The sequence below is a fragment of the Canis lupus genome, chromosome 16, assembly GCF_048164855.1.
Source record: "Canis lupus baileyi chromosome 16, mCanLup2.hap1, whole genome shotgun sequence".
Taxonomy (NCBI): domain Eukaryota; kingdom Metazoa; phylum Chordata; class Mammalia; order Carnivora; family Canidae; genus Canis; species Canis lupus.
The window spans coordinates 38,502,723-38,520,309 of NC_132853.1; the positions used below are offsets into that span (position 1 = coordinate 38,502,723).

Consider the following 17,587-nt stretch of genomic DNA (forward strand, 5'->3'; position numbering starts at 1 on the left):
AATAGTTAAGAAAGCTATGTAAAATTTTTTGTAAATATTTCATTTTATTAATTTAAAAGTTTCTTCAAAAATCGATTTTTCCATGTTGTATTTATTAATAATAGGCATTCTAGCAAGTAGATTTAATTATTATTTTAAAAAATATGAAGGTATTATTGATTTTTGTTTCAGTTTTTTATTTTTTTTAATTTTTTTTATTTATTTATGATAGGCACACAGTGAGAGAGAGAGAGAGAGAGGCAGAGACACAGGCAGAGGGAGAAGCAGGCTCCATGCACCCGGAGCCCGACGTGGGATTCGATTCCGGGTCTCCAGGATCGCGCCCTGGGCCAAAGGCAGGCGCTAAACCGCTGCGCCACCCAGGGATCCCTGTTTCAGTTTTTTAAGCAGAGATTGTGAGAGTCTTGCCTATTTTAAGATGTTTTGTTTTGTTTTGGAATAATACACTTAGAATAATACATAGCTCCCCAGGTTAATAGTACGTATTTTTTCTCTAATGGAAGAATGGATCCCTGGCTTTTGTTTCTCAAGTGGTAACTAAGCAGCAACTTGAAGAACAGCCCCACAATCATGTAATCCTAGGTTAAACCAGTAGTTCTAACAAAATTGTATCTATGTTGGTCATAATAGTTGCTTTCCCCTCTGCCATTCTCAGAGGCTAAGGACATAGTCTAAAAAATTACTCTCCTGATCTAGTCCTGACCCCATACCCTTAATATTGTGCATGGCTGGGATCCCTGGGTGGCGCAGCGGTTTGGTGCCTGCCTTTGGCCCGGGGCGTGATCCTGGAGACCCAGGATCGAGTCCCACATCGGGCTTCCTGCATGGAGCCTGCCTTCTCCCTCTGCCTATGTCTCTGCCTCTCTCTCTCTCTGTGTGACTTTCATAAATAAATAAAAATTAAAAAAATAAATATTGTGCATGGCTTATGGAAAGCATTCAGTTAATATTAGTTATTATTAAACTCTGTTTTCAGGGGCACCTGGGTGGCTTAGTGGTTGAGCATATACCTTTGGCTCAGGACATGATCCTGAGGTCCAGGGATCGAGTTCTGCATCAGGCTCCCCGCAGGGAGCCTGCTTCTCCCTCTTCCTATGTCTCTGCCTCTCTCTGTCTCTCATGAATAAATAAATAAAATCTTTAAAAATAAATAAATAAAGGCTGTGTTAAAAAAAATAAAATAAAATTTACATCATTGGTTTCTAATACTGATTAGAGAACAGTTTTGGTTTCTATTTTGTTTGGCTCTTTGGAATTAGAAATAATGAACTCTCATGGAGTAGACATGCTGCAAATAATTTAAACCTCAATTAAATTTTTCTTAAATATTGTACATATGAACTGACAATTGAATAAGGTCAAGGCTAGATTAATTTTAGTATTAACACAACTTTTCAGGAATTCATCTGTTGGATATAGCATGATATGCTTATACTATGTTTCATTGCCTCTGATACAGAGGGATAAATTTGGTTCACAGTTTAGTAATTGTACTTCTTTCTGGTATTTTAAAATCTTAGGCAAGAGATCGGATAGAAGAATTTTTCCGGAGCCAAGCATACATTTACTACCACGACTTTAATAAAACTATACCTGCTATGCACTTTGTGGACCACAGTTTTCAAGTAGTTCGTTTGGATAGCTGTCGTCCAGGCTTTGGAAAAAATGATGGTCTACACAGTAATTGTGCTAGCTGTTGCGGTAATTATAAAATATAACTATCTAAATATTTAGGTTATGTAGTCAGAAGAATAGATGAATAATTACCTTAGGATTATTGAATATAGTGGTTCTTTCACAAAATGTTATATTTAGTTAAAGGGAAGTAAAAATTCAAAGTCTAAATTTCTAATTATAAGTATCTTTATGTATATTAATTCTTCCTAATGCATTCTTCTGTGTTATAAAACATTTCCATAGTGTTCTGAGTTAAGCTGCTATGCTATGAAGGAAAACAACAGAATGGTCCTACCTAGGAAACAGAGTTGGAAATAGAAACTAGAAAATTAGAAATAGGAACTCATAAATGGGGCACTGCAGAAGAAGCTGTAAAATGCTGATTTTAAAGGGAAAAATAGGATCCTAACTTTCTCCTACCTTTAAGATCATGAAATTACAATGTTTCAAACTCATAATCTTCCACAACTTAATTGGTGAACATTACTCAGTATAATAAAGGTATAGAAACACTGTGATACTGAAAGCAGATTTATATTACTGGTATAAAATACCTCTAACTGAAATGATGGTAATCTACTCCGTGTTTTTTCCTCTGCAGTGGTTTGTAGTCCTGGGACTTTTAGTCCTGATGTTGATGTTACTTGTCAGAACTGCGTTTCCGTCCGTATTTATGGAGCTAAATCTTGTGCATAAACTTCAAACAAAAATTGTAATATGAAGACTAGAGGTGAAAGTGTGTTCCTTGCTTGTGGAGGTGGGGAACATAAGATAATTTGTTCACATCCCGGAGCATCAAAGATCCATTAAGTAAGATCAGTAAGACCAAAACATTGGAAAACATACATTTTAGAAACTTTAAAAAATAGTTGACTTGGCATTTCTAAGAAGGAATTTAATATCTCCAGTGTACAAAGGAAAGTATTAGCGGATGTTTTTCAATGAAATATGTTTTGCTGTTTAGAAACTGAATCTGTTGCTCTGTACTTAAGACTATATTAAGGTCAAGAAGAGTAGCAAAGGATAACATAATAAAAATTTTATACTTTCTATATATTAATTTGTTTGAAATCACTCTGATATATGATATAAAGGCATGTATATTACCTTTGTAATTAGAACCAAAAAACTTATTTCCTTTGGTCCCTTTGCTTTTAGTTTGTTTTTAAAATAATTTGTTTTGAAAATACAGTTTCAGATTTATAGATAACTGAGCAGATATTAAATAGAGTTCTGTATACCTACTCCAGCTCATGTCCCTCACCCTTCCCCAATTTCCCCTACTGTTAACCTCTTGCATCAGTGTGATACATTTGTTACAATAATGAACCAACATTGATACTATTATTAACTATAGTTCATAGTTTACATTAAGGTTCATTCTTTGTATTATACAGTTCTATGGGTTTTGACAAATGCATAGTACCTTGTGTTTACCATTACAGTTTCATACAGAATAGTTGCACCACCCTAAAAATCCCTTGTGCTTTACCTATTCATCTTGCTCTTGCTCCAGAACTCTTGACACGACTGACTTTTTTATTGTCTCTATAGTTCTTCCTTTGCTAAAATGTCATGTACTTGGAATTATACAGTATGTAGGCTTTTCAGGCTGGCTTCTTTCACTTAGCAATATGCATTTAAGGTTCCTACATGTCTTTTTTGTGACTTGATCATTTTTTATTGCTGAACAATATCTCATTGTATGGATGTATGAAGGACGTCTTGGTTGCTTCCAGTTTTTGGAGATTATGAATAGAGCTGCTGTAAACATTTGTGTGCAGGTTTTTGTGTGGACTTAAGTTTTCAACTCAATTGCACAAATACCCTAGGAACATGATAGCTGGATTGTATGGTAAGATTATGTTTAGTTTTATAAGAAACTGCCAAACCATCTCCCAAATTAATTTACCATTTTTCATTCTCACCAGCAATGAGTATGTTCTTGTTGCTTCTCATCCTCACCAACTTTTGGTATTTTCAGTTGTTCGGATTTTGCCATTCTAATAGGTATATAGTAGTATTTCATTGTTGTTTTAATCTGAAATAATTACATCTGATGCTGAGCATCTATTCATATGCTTATTTTGTATATCTTCTTTGGTAAGATGTCTATTCAGATCTTTGTTCATTTTTTTATTGGATTGTTTATTCTCATTGCTGAGTTCTAGTAGTTCTTTGTATATTTTATCTACAAGATCCTCCGATACATGTTTTGCAAATATTTTCTCCCATTCTTTTAACAGTCTTTCATTAAGCAGAAGCTTTTAATTTTAGTAAAGTCCAACTTACCATTTTTTTCTTTCATGGATCATGCTTTTGGCATCATACCTGGGAACTCTTCATCAAACCCATAGTCATCTAGATTTTTCTCCTATTCTAGAAGTTACATAGTTTCATGTTTTACATTTAGGTCTAGCATTAATTAATTTTTGTGAAGAGTATAACTTGTGTGTCTGGATTCATTTACTTGCATATGGATGTCTAGTTCCAGCATCATTGTTGAAAAGACTATCCTTTGTTCCTCCGTCAATGATCCATTGACTACATTTGTGTGGGTCTGTGTCTGGGTTCTCTATTCTGTTCCATTTATCAATTTTTCTATCCTTTCATCAATACCATGCTGTCTTGATTACTGTATAGTAAATCTTAAAATTGGTTAGTATCATCAGTCCTCTGACTTTCTTCTTCTTTAGTATTGTGTTGTTCTGGATCTTTGACCTTCCATATAAACTTGAATCAGTTTGTTGATAACCACCAAATAGCTTGCTGGGAATTTGGTTGGAATTCCATTAAGTCTAGATTGAATTGGGAAAAACTGACATATTAAAAATATCAAGTCTTCCTATCCAGGAACATAGAATATGTCTCTATTTATTTAGATCTTCTTTGATTTATTTAATCAGAGTTTTGTACTTCTCCTCACATAGATGCTGTACATATTTTCTTAGATTTATGTCTAAATATTTAAAGTTTTTGGTGCAAATATAAAATATATTGTATTTTTAAAATTTCAAATTCCACATGTTCATTGCTGGTATTTAGGAAGGCAATTGACTTTTGTATATTAAGCTTATATTCTGTGATCTTACTGTAAATTCTTATTAATTCAGGATATTTTTTGTTGATTCTTTGGACTTTCTTTTTTCTTTTTAAGATTTGTTTATCTGAGCACGTGCATGGGGAAAGGGCAGAGGGAGAGAGAATCCTAAGCAGACTCCATGCTGAGCATGGAGCCTGATTTTGGGTTCTATCTCATGACTTTGAGATTATAACCAAGAGTCAGATCCTCAACCAACTGCACCACCCAAATGCCCTGATTCTTTGGGCTTTTCTACCTCAACAATAATGTTATCCATGAACAAAGACAGTTTTGTTTCTTCCTTCCCAATCTTTTTCACTTTCTTGTTTTGTCTTACTGCATTAACTAGAACTTCCAGTATGATACTGCAGAGGAGTGGTAAAAGAGGACATCCTTGCCTTGTTCTGGATCTTAGAAAGCATCCAGTTTTTTTTTACCACTAAATATGATGTTAGCTATAGTTTTTTTTTTTTATAGATATTCTTTGTGAAGTTGAGGAAGTTCTACTCTATTCTCAATTTTCTGAGAGTTTTTATCATGAATGTGTATTGGATTTTACCAAACGCTTTTTCTGCATTTATTGATGTGATCATATGATGAGATGGATTGCATTAATTGATTTTCAAATGTTGAACAATCCTAGTATATTTAGAATAAATCCCTTTTGCTCATGGTGTATAATTATTTTTATACATTGTTGAATTTGATTTGCAAATAGTCTGTTGAGGATTTTTGCTTTTAGGTTCATAAGATATATTGGTCTGTAGTTTTCCTTTCTTGTAATATCATTATCTGGTTTTAATAATAGGGTTATTTCGTATTACTATTAACATGGTAGATATGCAGGTTCTTTATCTGGTGGAATGACCAAAACCTTCATTCCCAAAGGTATGGGTCCTCATATTCTGCCCTTTTTTATTAGTGTTGCTATGTAGTTTTCCATTAACCTTTATTATTGGGCAAAGAACTAAGAGGCACCCCAGAAAATCTCCTGGGTTCCAGAAATGGTCCTCCTTGCTGCCATCATGAGAGAATAGCAACTCTATTCTCCCTTGGTAATCAGAATCATCACTCTAGTCAGTAAGTTAACACTCTACCTCCTTTTTTTCTGGCCTGTTGTTTCCATAGCATATGGAGCTTAAATGTCCAGGTAGCAGTCTCATCTTCCAACTCAGGAAAGAACCATTGTTGTGTTTCGTGGTAGAAATATTCCCCACTTGAGGATGGTGATCTCCAAACCAGTAGAGCTCAAAGTCGCCAGGATAGGAAGTAAAATTCTGCAAGTGGGTTACTAGGTGTAATTTTGAAAGTATCCACTCCTACTTCCACCTCTGATTCTGGACTATATTGACTATGAAGGAGAGACAGCACTGTATATAGGTCCCCAATTCAAAGCATTTGCAAAAACCCTTCATTTCAGTGTATTTTCTCCCAACTGACACTGTAACTGAGATTTTAGCAAGCCATTTCACCTTTCAGTTATGCCAGCTGCTTCTGAGTGATGGGGTATGTGGTAAGACCATTTAATTCCATGGTTATGAGCCCATTGCTTTACTTCCTTTGCTTTGAAGTGAATTCCTTGATCAGACACAATGTCGTGTAGAATATCATGATGGTAGATAAGGCAAAGGCACTCTATGAGTCCACTGGTGCTGCCAGAAGCATTATGAACACAAAAGGCAAATCCACACCCAGAATTTGTGTCTATTCCAATAAGGATGAATCTCTGTTGTTTGGATAGTTTTACTCTATCAGTGTAAAAAGAATTAGTCATACAGGTTAATGAATATAATGTTGCCCTCGATAGACTTACACATTATTCTTTTTTATTTATAATAGCTTATTTCATTTTGAAACAGAATTTTATAAAAGTGATAAATATAATGTGAAGATTTTAATGATTGAATTCTAAAGGGAAACTTCTGTCTCCTTAAGAATTAAATGTCTTGAGGTGCCTGGGTGGCTCAGTTGGTTAAATGTCCAACTCTTGATTTCTGTTCAGGTCATGATCTCAGGGTCTTGATATCAAAACCCATGTTGTGCTCCACCTTCAGTGGGGAGTCTGCTTGAGATTCTCTCTCCCTCTGCCCCCCACCCCGGTTGCTAATACACACTCTCTCTTTCCCTCCTAAATAAATAAATAAATCTTTGAAAGAAAAAAAAAAGAATTAAATGTCTCCTTCTTGAAGGTAGAACTACCACCAGAACCATTCTAGAGAGATAGATGCCTAGGGAATTGAAGGCGGAAAGCTGCATGTGCTCCTAAAGAATAGCTGACACCTATATAACACTATGTGCCAGGTACTATTCTAAATGTTTTTTATGTATTTTCTCAATAGTCCTCATGTCCATAATGGTAGGTACATACTCATTCACATTTTATACAGAGCAAACAGAAGGACATAACTGTTAAGTAATTTGCCCAAAGTCACACAGCTAGTAAGTGGTAGAGTTGGCACTGGAAGTCTCCGGAATCTAAGCTCTTATACTAGCTCTTTCTTGGCAAGTTTTATCTTAACAAGTAATAACTATTCCTAACATTTTGTATGAGCTCTTCAAATAAAGCAGTTTAATGAGATAATGCCCATAGGCAAATATGATATGAGCAAAATACAAACTTTAACTAACCCCAGTGAGGGAAAATGAACAGTACAGGTTAAAGGGAGAACTAGTGATGGTATTGAGTACATAAGATTGCCATATGCTGCTTTCTGATGATATGACTGTGACTTGACTTTTCCCTGGCTCTTTAGATAATCCCACAAAATGTAGGCACTGCTCTTGAGTTTGTGAATTTCTTTTTTCCTAAACCAGGAAACTATTTTCTCCTTTTACATTTTGTTTTTCATCCTCCAGTGTCCTTTTACACTTTAGGTTGTTGCCATATTTGCATCTTAACTGTGTTCACCCGTGGCAAGCTTTCCCTACCCCACAGCCCATGCATGTGATAAATGTTTCTCAGAGCCCTTCTTGCCTTCCTCCTTTGTTTCATAAACTTCTTCAGTACCTCAGAAGGAAGAATATAAATAAACTGACAGATTAGTATGATTACCTTTAGCTCTATGAGTAGAAATAGTTTTACAGTCCAAAACAAAACCTGATCTCAAGAAGGAAATTTTAAGGAAAGGAATTTTTGAGTTACAGTAATGAGTAAGAACACAAGATTACCAGTTTTGTGCAGGTGTCAGTGGCCTAGAGTAGAAATTATTTTCTTACCATAGCAGGCTTATTTCACCAGTAACTCATTCCTCAAAATTGAAAATTCAGTAGCCAAGAAAGAACAAATTGTAGCTGTTAGGAAGTAATATAACTTCAGACAGCTATGACACAATAATGAAAAGTCTGAAAGTCCCTAAGGTTGTAGAAACATGATTAGTGCCAAAGTATAGTTCCAGAGTATCAGTGCTTATTATGAAGACTGCTAGAAATGTGTGGTGGAATCTGGATAAGCAGATACTATGCTATCACTTTAGATCCCTCCAAGGGTAACAATACATTGATATCTGGTATCCAAATCCAGAAACAAATAGAGAACAATGAAGGTGTTTGGAAAACAAAAGAGATAAGGAAACAGGAAGCAAAAAAGAGAAAAAAGTGGTTTTAACCACCAACCACTGATTAGAAAATGTTACATAACAACTCGGAGAGTAGAGGAAGTACACCTCAGTCCAAAGGAGCTTGAAGTCAGTTTCTTGCATAGCTCACACAGCTTTTGACTGAAAAAGCTCCTAGACCCTCCCTCATTTCTGTGGAAGTTTTCTGGAACATGGGTCACATAGAAGAAAGCCAATCAAATTTTAAAATGCAGAGGTTAACTAAATTGAGGGTAGAGATATGTGCATGTGCTCTTCTCTTCTTTCCTTCTGACCAAGCTCTATTTGAGTCTAAAATTCATTTGTCTTTTAAAGTATCTCCCAAGGGGCACCTGGGTGGCTTAGTCAAATAAGCATCTGCCTTCAGCTCAGATCATGATCCCAGGGTCACAAGTGAGGAAGAATCTGCAGTGTACAGTGGAAAGATCCTGGCTTTCTGATTCTAGTCCTGACTCCCTCAATTTCTAGTACATCTTTGGCATCATCTCAACTGTGGGGAAATTAATCCTGGTTTCAACCTCTCTTACAGTGTAACTTTATGTAGTCATACAATTTATAAGAAAAAACTTTGTAACCCATTAAACAACAATTTCAAGGCTCTGTATTAGATTGTGAGACCTATGATAAAGAAGTGATTCTATACAGCTAGGAATCCACGACTTTCACCACAATGTGTATACATTAGTCAGTAAGTTTTCATTTACCACAGGTACTATGCTCAATAGTCTCAGTCTCTGTCGCCAGAGAGGGCACAGACTAGTGACTGAGACAGATTGGTAGAGTATTGTTTGATTAAGTGCTATTGCAACCTAGATGGCAGCCTAGGACCCTCTGTCCTTTGAATATTTCAGTGGTAGCCTTTAGGGAAAGCAGATAGAGGAAGGGTTTACACTGCCTCCACACACACAAAAAGCTTCAAGTAGAACAGTAAACATCACCATTCTTTCTTTTTTCCATCACTTTTATTGTGAATTATAATGTGAATATAGAAAAATGCATTACCCATAAAAGTATAGCTTAAGAAATAATTATCAAATAAACATCTGAGCTACCTATCATCCAAGTGAAGAAATAAAATACATCTAGCATCCTAGAAACCCATTCCTTTCCTATGTACCTCTCCCTGATTATATCCCTCCTCCAAAAAGTATGATTCATAATTCTTTTTATTTATTTTTTTAAATTTTTATTTTTCATAATTCTTTTAAAATTGATTTTTACAAGCTCCCTATACTGGATACTATTGATTTATGAGTCACATGTGTTTTAGATATATGCTCCCACTCTATGGTTTGTCTTTTCACCTCTTTAAGATACCTTTTGGTGGGCAGCCTGGGTGGCTCAGTGGTTTAGCACCTGCCTTCAGCCCAGGGTGTGATCCTAGAGACCTGGGATCGAGTCCCACATCGAGTTCCCTGCATGGAGACTATTTCTCCCTCTCTCTCTGTGTCTCTCATGAATAAATAAAATATTTTTTAAAAAAGATACCTTTTGGTGAATATAAGTTTTTAATGTTAATAAGTGTAGTTTTACCTTTCACATTTAGATCTAAAATCCATGTGGAATTAATTTTTATATATGCTGTGTGGTAGGGATCAAATTTCATTTTTTATCCATGTGCTTACCCAATTGCCCTGGACCATTTATTGAAAAGTCTAGCCTTTCCCCACTAATCTGTAATACTTCTCTCATATATGAAGTGTCCATTTATGCATGAGAATCTATGTCTCAGCAGTTTCTTCTGTTTGTCTATCACTGCTCTAATGCTACACTAAAATTATGGCTCTTATAATCCATCCTGATATCTGGTAGAGCAAGTTTTTTCACCTCATTCTTTAAGAGTATCATAGCTATTTTTGTCCCTTTGCACTTCTATATAAATTGTAGAATCCACTTAAGTTATATACTTACACAGAACTATTGAAATTTTGTTGGGATTGTATTGTATCTATAATTTGGGAAGAATTGACATTTTCTTTTCACAATATTGTGTCTTATAATCCTTCAACATAGTATCTCTTATTTAAGTATCCTCAGGTCTCTCAATAAGATTTTAAAATTTAATGTGTTAGAACTCTTTCAGACCTTTAGATAGATTCCTATGTATTTCATATTTTGAAATTAAATTTGAATATATGCTATTACAGTGAGTATTTTTCCAAATTTCATTTTTCGTTGCTGATAAATGTATAAGAATATGATTGCTTTCTGTATATTGATTTTAGCAAATTGACTTATTCACTTTTTAATAATTTATCTGTAGACTCTTTTGGACTTTCTATATATACATTGGATCACCTGAAAGTAATGCTATTTTCTTTTTTTTAATCCTTATATGTATATATTTTTTACTTACTGTACTTGCTAGACCTGCTATATAGGGTCAAATAGAGAGGCAGTGAGAGCAGGCATCCTTTACTTGTTTCTCATCTCAGAAAGAAAGCTTATAACATCTCACCATTAAATATGATGTTTACTACAGATATTTTATAATATGTTTATCAGGTTAAGAAAATTCCCTTCTATTCCCAGTTGTCTAGGAATTTTTATCATGAATGGAAATTGAATTTTATCAAGTGTATTTTCTTTTTCTCAAGTGTATTTTCTGTATCTATTGAGATTATCATGTTATTCTTCTTTCTTAAACTGTTAATGTGGTGAATGATATAAATTGATTTTTCATTGTTAAACCAACCTTGAAATCCTAGATAAATCTAAACTTATCCTAATGTATTGTCTTTTTTTAATTATTTGATTTGATTTGCTATTTTATTTTCTTATTTTTGCATGTAAGTTCATGGGTAAAACTGGCCTACATTTTAGTTTCTTTTGTTCTAGTTAGGTTTTACTAGCATTATAAATGGGTTGGAAAGTGTTTCCTCTTTTTCTGTTCCTTGGATGACTTTATTTATATTGGAACTATTTATTTTTGAACGCTTAATTGAATTAACTGGAGAAACCATTGGGCTTAGGATTTTCTTTGTAGGAAGATATTTTACTATTGATATAATGTCTTTTGTGGTTATAGGATTTTTCATATTTTCTCTTTCTTCTTAGTTTAGTTTTAGCAAATTATAAAGTCTCAAATTTATTGGTATAATGTTGTTCCTAATATTTCCTTATCTTTTCAATGCCTGCAGCATCTATATGACTGTCCACTTTATGTATGTGCTTATTTTTTTCTTTTATCACTCTTGTCAGAGGTATGTCCATTTTATTAACCATTTCAAAGATCCAATATCTGTCTTCATTGAACCTCTTTATTATTTGTTTCCTATTTTATAAACTTGTGCTCTGTCTTTATTTTCCTTCCTTTCATTTGTTTGGTTTTATTTTGCCAGCTTTTTTTTCTAGCTTCTTGACATAGATACTTAACTCTTTGATATTTTCCCCCCTTTGGTCTTTCTTCTTTTCTAACATGAATAATTAAGGTGACACACATTTTTACCTCTAAAATATAGCTTAATCATGCAAGTTTGATATGCATATTTTTGTTATTGTTAAACCCCCAAAATATCTAATTTTCATTAGGATTTCTCCCTTGACTCATGAGTTATTTATAAATGTGTGCATTACTTTCCTAAGATATGATGATATTTAGTAATGTTTTCTTATTGATTTCCAGGTTGTTTTATTGTGGTCAGAGAAGATGATATGTATGATTTCAATTTTTAAAAATATGTTGAAACTTATGGCTCAACCTATGGACAATGTTTATAAATGTGTCAGGCATACATTCTACAGTTATTATTGAGTACACCTTTCTAATATGTCTGTTAAGTTTGCTAATCATGTGTTTCAACACATCTATATTTTTACTGATATTTTTAGCTGCTTATTCTATCAATTACTAATGCAAGTGGTTGTGTATTTGATCATTTTGTCTTCTGATCTGTCAATGTTTGCTTTCTATATTTTGAGGCTATATTATGTGTATAGCAATTCAAAACTGTTATATATTCCTGGTAAATTGAACTTTTATCATTATTGAGTGACTTTCTTTGCCACTAATAGTGCTTTAATCCTTGTTTATTTTGCCTAATATTAATATAGTCACACCTGCTTCCCTTTGATTAGTATTTACATATCCAATATATTTCTATCCTTTTATTTTTAATGTTTTATATCCTTATGTTTTAGATGTTTCATAAACAGCAAATAGATAAAATATATCCATTCTGACAATATATGCATTTTTACTGGTCATTTAGCCCATGTACATGTAATGTAGTTTCTAATACATTTGGATTTCATTCCACATTTTCTTTTGGGTTTTTTGTTTCACCTGTTCTGGGTTTCTCTTTCATTCATTTCTTGTATTTTTGTTGATAGCTTTTTTATCATTATATTTTTCTTCCCTTCACTGGTTTGATTCTATTTTACTAGTAGTTATCTTAAAAATTATAGCATGCATACTAAATGATCAAAGTCCAAAATTAAGCAATATCTTTTCTTTCTTCCCAGATAAAATGTAACATTTTAATAGAACCTTTTAATAAATTCATTATGATATTATGTTATTTAACTCCACAAGATACTATCATTTTATTATCATTTTAAAAGATTTATGTATTTATTAATGAGAGACACAGAGAGAGAGGCAGAGACATAGGCAGAGGGAGAAGCAGGCTCCCTGTGGGGGTCCTGATGCAGGACTCAATCCCAGGACCCTGGGATCATGACCTGAGCCAAAGGCAGACACTCAACCATTGAGCTACTCAAGTGCCCTGTTTTATATATATATAATTAGTGTTCATTTATTTTTAAGTAATCTCTACACCCTACATGGGGCTCGAACTCATGACCCCAAGATTAAGAGTCAACATGGTCCACACCCCACAATTACTGTTCATTTGGATTTAACTATGTATTTACCAGGTTTTTGTAATTATTCTTCATTACTTTTTCATTACTTCATGTACTTCTTCATGACTTCTCAGACCTTTCACTTGGAATATCTTTTGCAAGAATTTACTTTAGTGAGAAAATACTAGTGGAAAACTCTCCCAATTTTTGTTTGTCTAAAAACTTTATTTACCGTAATTCTTAAAAGATAGTTTTATGAAGTATAAATTTTTAGGTTGGCAGTTATTTCAACACAGATATAATTTCATCATCAAATGAATCCCATTAAAGTCAGTTTCAGTTAAACTATAACTCCTTTGAAGGTAAGAGATCTTTTTTTCTGGCTGTTTTTAACATTTTATCTTTGCTGTTGTTCTTCAATTTTATTCTGATTTGTCTAGATGTGTATTTCTTTTTATGGATCCTGCTGTTATTCACTGAGCTTCTTGAATCTGTGGCTTGATATCTTTCATTAGCTCTGCAAAAATTCTTAACCATTATCTCTTCATATATTGTCTTTGCCTTAATCTCATTTTCCTCTTCTTTTAGAACACTGATTAAACATATTTATTCCCTGTCATGCTATCCTCCATGTCTCTCAACCTCATTCTGTATTTTCCATCTTTTGTCTCTATATTTTGAGTATATTTTTCTGATTTCAATTTCACTTTCTCCTCAGTTACATCCACATATTCTTTTTTTAAAATTTTTATTTATTTATGATAGTCACAGAGAGAGAAAGAGAGAGAGGCAGAGACATAGGCAGAGGGAGAAGCAGACTCCATGCACTGGGAGCCCGATGGGGATTCGATCCCCGGTCTCCAGGATCACGCCCTGGGCCAAAGGCAGGCACCAAACCGCTGCGCCACCCAGGGATTCCCCACATCCACATATTCTTTTACCTATCTTGTTTTTTGTTTTGTTGTTTTGTTGTTGTTGTTGTTTTTACCTATCTTGTTTTTAATGTAGGATCAAATATCTCATTTCTAAAGTTATATTTGGTTCTTTTACAAATAGGATAGGTAACTTTTTTATAGTTTCTTCTTGCCATTGGTATTATCAAGCTCATTTTACAATTTCTTCAAATTAATGAGCATATATTTACTCTAGTAAATTCCAATAATAATATCTTTATAAGCCTCTGTCTGCTGTTTGTTGTTTCTGCTTCTTCTTGCCATCTCCTTCTATGCTTTGATATTTTTTTGCTGGGAACTATTCATTGTCCTTAAAAAAATTATTTGTGGAAATTAAGATGACTTCTTCCAGAAAAGACTTGTGTTTACTTCTGACTGGCATCCAGGGACACAACTAATCCTGGACCCTCACAAACTAAGTTTGCAATTTGAGATTCTCTGAAATACCCAGATGATGCAAATCCAAGCTAAGTTCTCTGAAAACATAAGCCTATGGCCAGAATATTTCAGAACTTTTTTCTTTTTTCTTTTTTCAAGCCTTTTCTCCACTCAATACCAAAGTCTTCCCTATATCCCCTGCAGGTGAGGCAAGAGTATGGGTTTCCTGATGATTCACTTTTACCTCAGTGATGTAACCCTTTGAAATTCCAGTTTAATATGAGGAAGATCTCCTTTTTTAAAAAAAGTTATTTATTCATAGAGACAGAGATACAGAGACATAGGCAGAGGGAGAGGCAGGCTCCATGCTGGGAGCCAGACGTGGGACTCTATCCAGGGTCTCCAGGATCACGCCCTAGGCTGCAGGTGGCGCTAAACCGCTGCGCCACCGGGGCTGCCCGGGAAGATCTTTAATTAGATTTCCCACCTGGGTGGGTCCTTGGCCTTAACTTCTAGATTTATTAATCCACAAGTTTGGCCAAACTGAAGCCCCAGCTTGCCTGGATTTGCAAATCTCAGTCCCCTTCATGTGCGGCAAAATTTCATTAGTGTTCTGATACTTTATTTATCTCCCTGGGTCTCCTTTTTACTTATATTTTGGCTTGAGCTTCTTGTCAGCAATTTGATGCTTTTTATGAATGGTTTTAAATTTCTTATCTAGAGGCACCTGGGTGGCTCAAGTAGAAGATCATGCAACTCTTGATCTTGGGGTCATGAGGTCAAACCCTATAGTGGATATACAGATTACTTAAATAAATAAAACTTTAAAAAATACATTATCTTATCCAGAATTTTAAATTGTCTTCCAAGAGAGACCTAGAGCAAATAATCCAGCTTATTAGATTTAAACCTTGCTCTCCAGAAACATGTTTGGTATCACCATTCTTGAATGTTCTTCACCTATCTCATATCTAGAAGTTTTTACTACCTCACCTAGTTTCAGCCTCTCTCTCTCTTGCTTGTGCTTCTCTCCCTTCATTCTCTCTCCTTCCACTGTCCCTCTCCTCTATCTTAGGAGCAAAATCAATAAATTCCTTGATTTGTTTCCTACAAAGTAGTTTTCCCCCTTATCCAAGACACCCAACTCCATAGGATCATATCTACCCCCAGGCGGCTTAACTAGCATTTCTCCAAAAGGGTTTCCTTCCCAAAAAGGATAAACACAATGTGTTTAGAAATCTCTAACTAGACTGGAGAGATAAAGAAACTATCAGAGATGGGTATTGCTTGTGAGCTAAGAGTTCTGAAAAATGAGTAAGAGTTAGTGGAATCTTCTACATCTCTCCAAGCTCAAATAATGACTATCCCAACCGCCCCCATTTCAAAGCCATCTCTATCCCAGTTTGAGCTGCTGGAACAGGAAATTTCTTACAGATACATGCAGTTAATGTATTGAACTTTACATTGGAATCAGGAATGTGAGATAAGGGAAATCAGCAAATTAAATATGAACCTCAAGTTCTGGGTCAGTTTAACCTCCCTTAGACAAGTAGTCCCTTGCTGAGACTCTGAGAGGTTAGAACAAAATTTCTTAGAGACAATTGGTAGTTCTGAGGTTGAGCCAGCCTTATGAAATTCTGGATATGTCTCCCAAACTTCCCCCAACTCAAAGGCATTTCTGAAGAAAGCGATTGTTTATGGAGCCTTAGCAAAGGAAAGCTAGATTTTTTTTTTATTTTTATGATAGTCACAGAGAGAGAGAGAGAGGCAGAGACATAGGCAGAGGGAGAAGCAGGCTCCATGCACCGGGAGCCCGACGTGGATTCGATCCTGGGTCTCCAGGATCGCGCCCTGGGCCAAAGGCAGGCGCCAAACCACTGCGCCACCCAGGGATCCCGGAAAGCTAGATTTAAACCCTGTTCTCCAGAAATTTCACATTAGTGAAGCAGACATATGTACTAATAATTTCAGTACAGTATGATAAATGCCATAATAGAGATGTATTCAGTGTGTTACAGGCCATACAGAAGAAGTAACCCAATTCTTTGGGTAACTGGGATGATTACTGAAGAAGAGATATTTGAACTGTAGCTTAAAGGATGGATAAGGTGAGGAAAGGTAATGCACGCAGAGGGAGAGTGAAACCTGTATTTTTAAAACATATGTCATTATAGGGGTGCCTGGCTGGCTTAGTTGGCAGAGCATGCAACTTTTGATCTTGGGGTCATGAATTTGAGCCCCACATTTGGTACAGAGATTACTTAAATAAATAAATAAAAACTGGGATCCCTGGGTGGCACAGCAGTTTGGCGCCTGCCTTTGGCCCAGGGCGCGATCCTGGAGACCCAGGATCGAATCCCACGTCGGGCTCCCAGTGCATGGAGCCTGCTTCTCCCTCTGCCTGTGTCTCTGCCTCTCTCTCTCTCTCTCTCTCTCTCTCTCTCTCTGTGACTATCATAAATAAATGAAAAAAAATTAAAAATAAATAAATAAATAAAAACTTAAAAAATATTTTCAAAGATAAAAACAAACAGGGCAGCCCTGGTGGCGCAGCAGTTTGGCGCCTGGCACCGCCTGCAGCCTGGGGTGTGATCTTGGAGACCCAGGATCAAGTCCCACGTCGGGCTTCCTGCATGGAGCCTGCTTCTCCCTCTGCCTCTCTCTCTCTCTGTGCGTCTCTATGAATAAATAAATAAAATATTTTTAAAAAAGATAAAAACAAATAAACAAACAAACAAATAAATAAATAAGCAAGTCATTGTACAAGTAGATGGCACGTTCAAATAAAAGGCCAATAGTTTGGTGTGGCCGGAATCAGAATTTAAGGAAGACAGAAGGGGACAATGTCAGAGGTAACCCTATTGTCTTTCACTAAACACTTTCATAAGTACCCTGCATTTTTTAAATAATAGTCTTCCTACTTTGTACTACTTATTCAATGTCTGGTTTTCCCAATATTCATCCTTAGTACTGAGAAGTCAGTAAATACTATCTAAAATTAACAACTCAAAAACAAATATAAGAATATAATTTTTAGTTGTAACGATAACAAACAAAAATTAAATCAGTGACTGTCTAAAGAGAGTGGGACTATGTTA

General features: G+C 35.1%; 1 protein-coding gene across 3 annotated transcripts in view; it reads left to right on the forward strand.

Annotated features, from left to right (window-relative positions):
• ZPBP2 (zona pellucida binding protein 2) overlaps positions 1-2,737 on the forward strand; it is a 45,863-nt gene extending 43,126 nt beyond the window's left edge. For 2 of the 3 annotated variants that reach the window (XM_072780420.1, XM_072780418.1), the window contains exons 7-8: positions 1,521-1,701; positions 2,279-2,737. In XM_072780420.1, the coding sequence (XP_072636521.1) occupies positions 1,521-1,701; positions 2,279-2,373 (276 nt within the window). In that variant the 3' untranslated portion in view covers positions 2,374-2,737. The remainder of the gene's footprint in view (positions 1-1,520; positions 1,702-2,278) is intronic. The other variant, XM_072780419.1, reaches the window with a different exon arrangement.
• Positions 2,738-17,587: the final 14,850 nt, after the last annotated feature.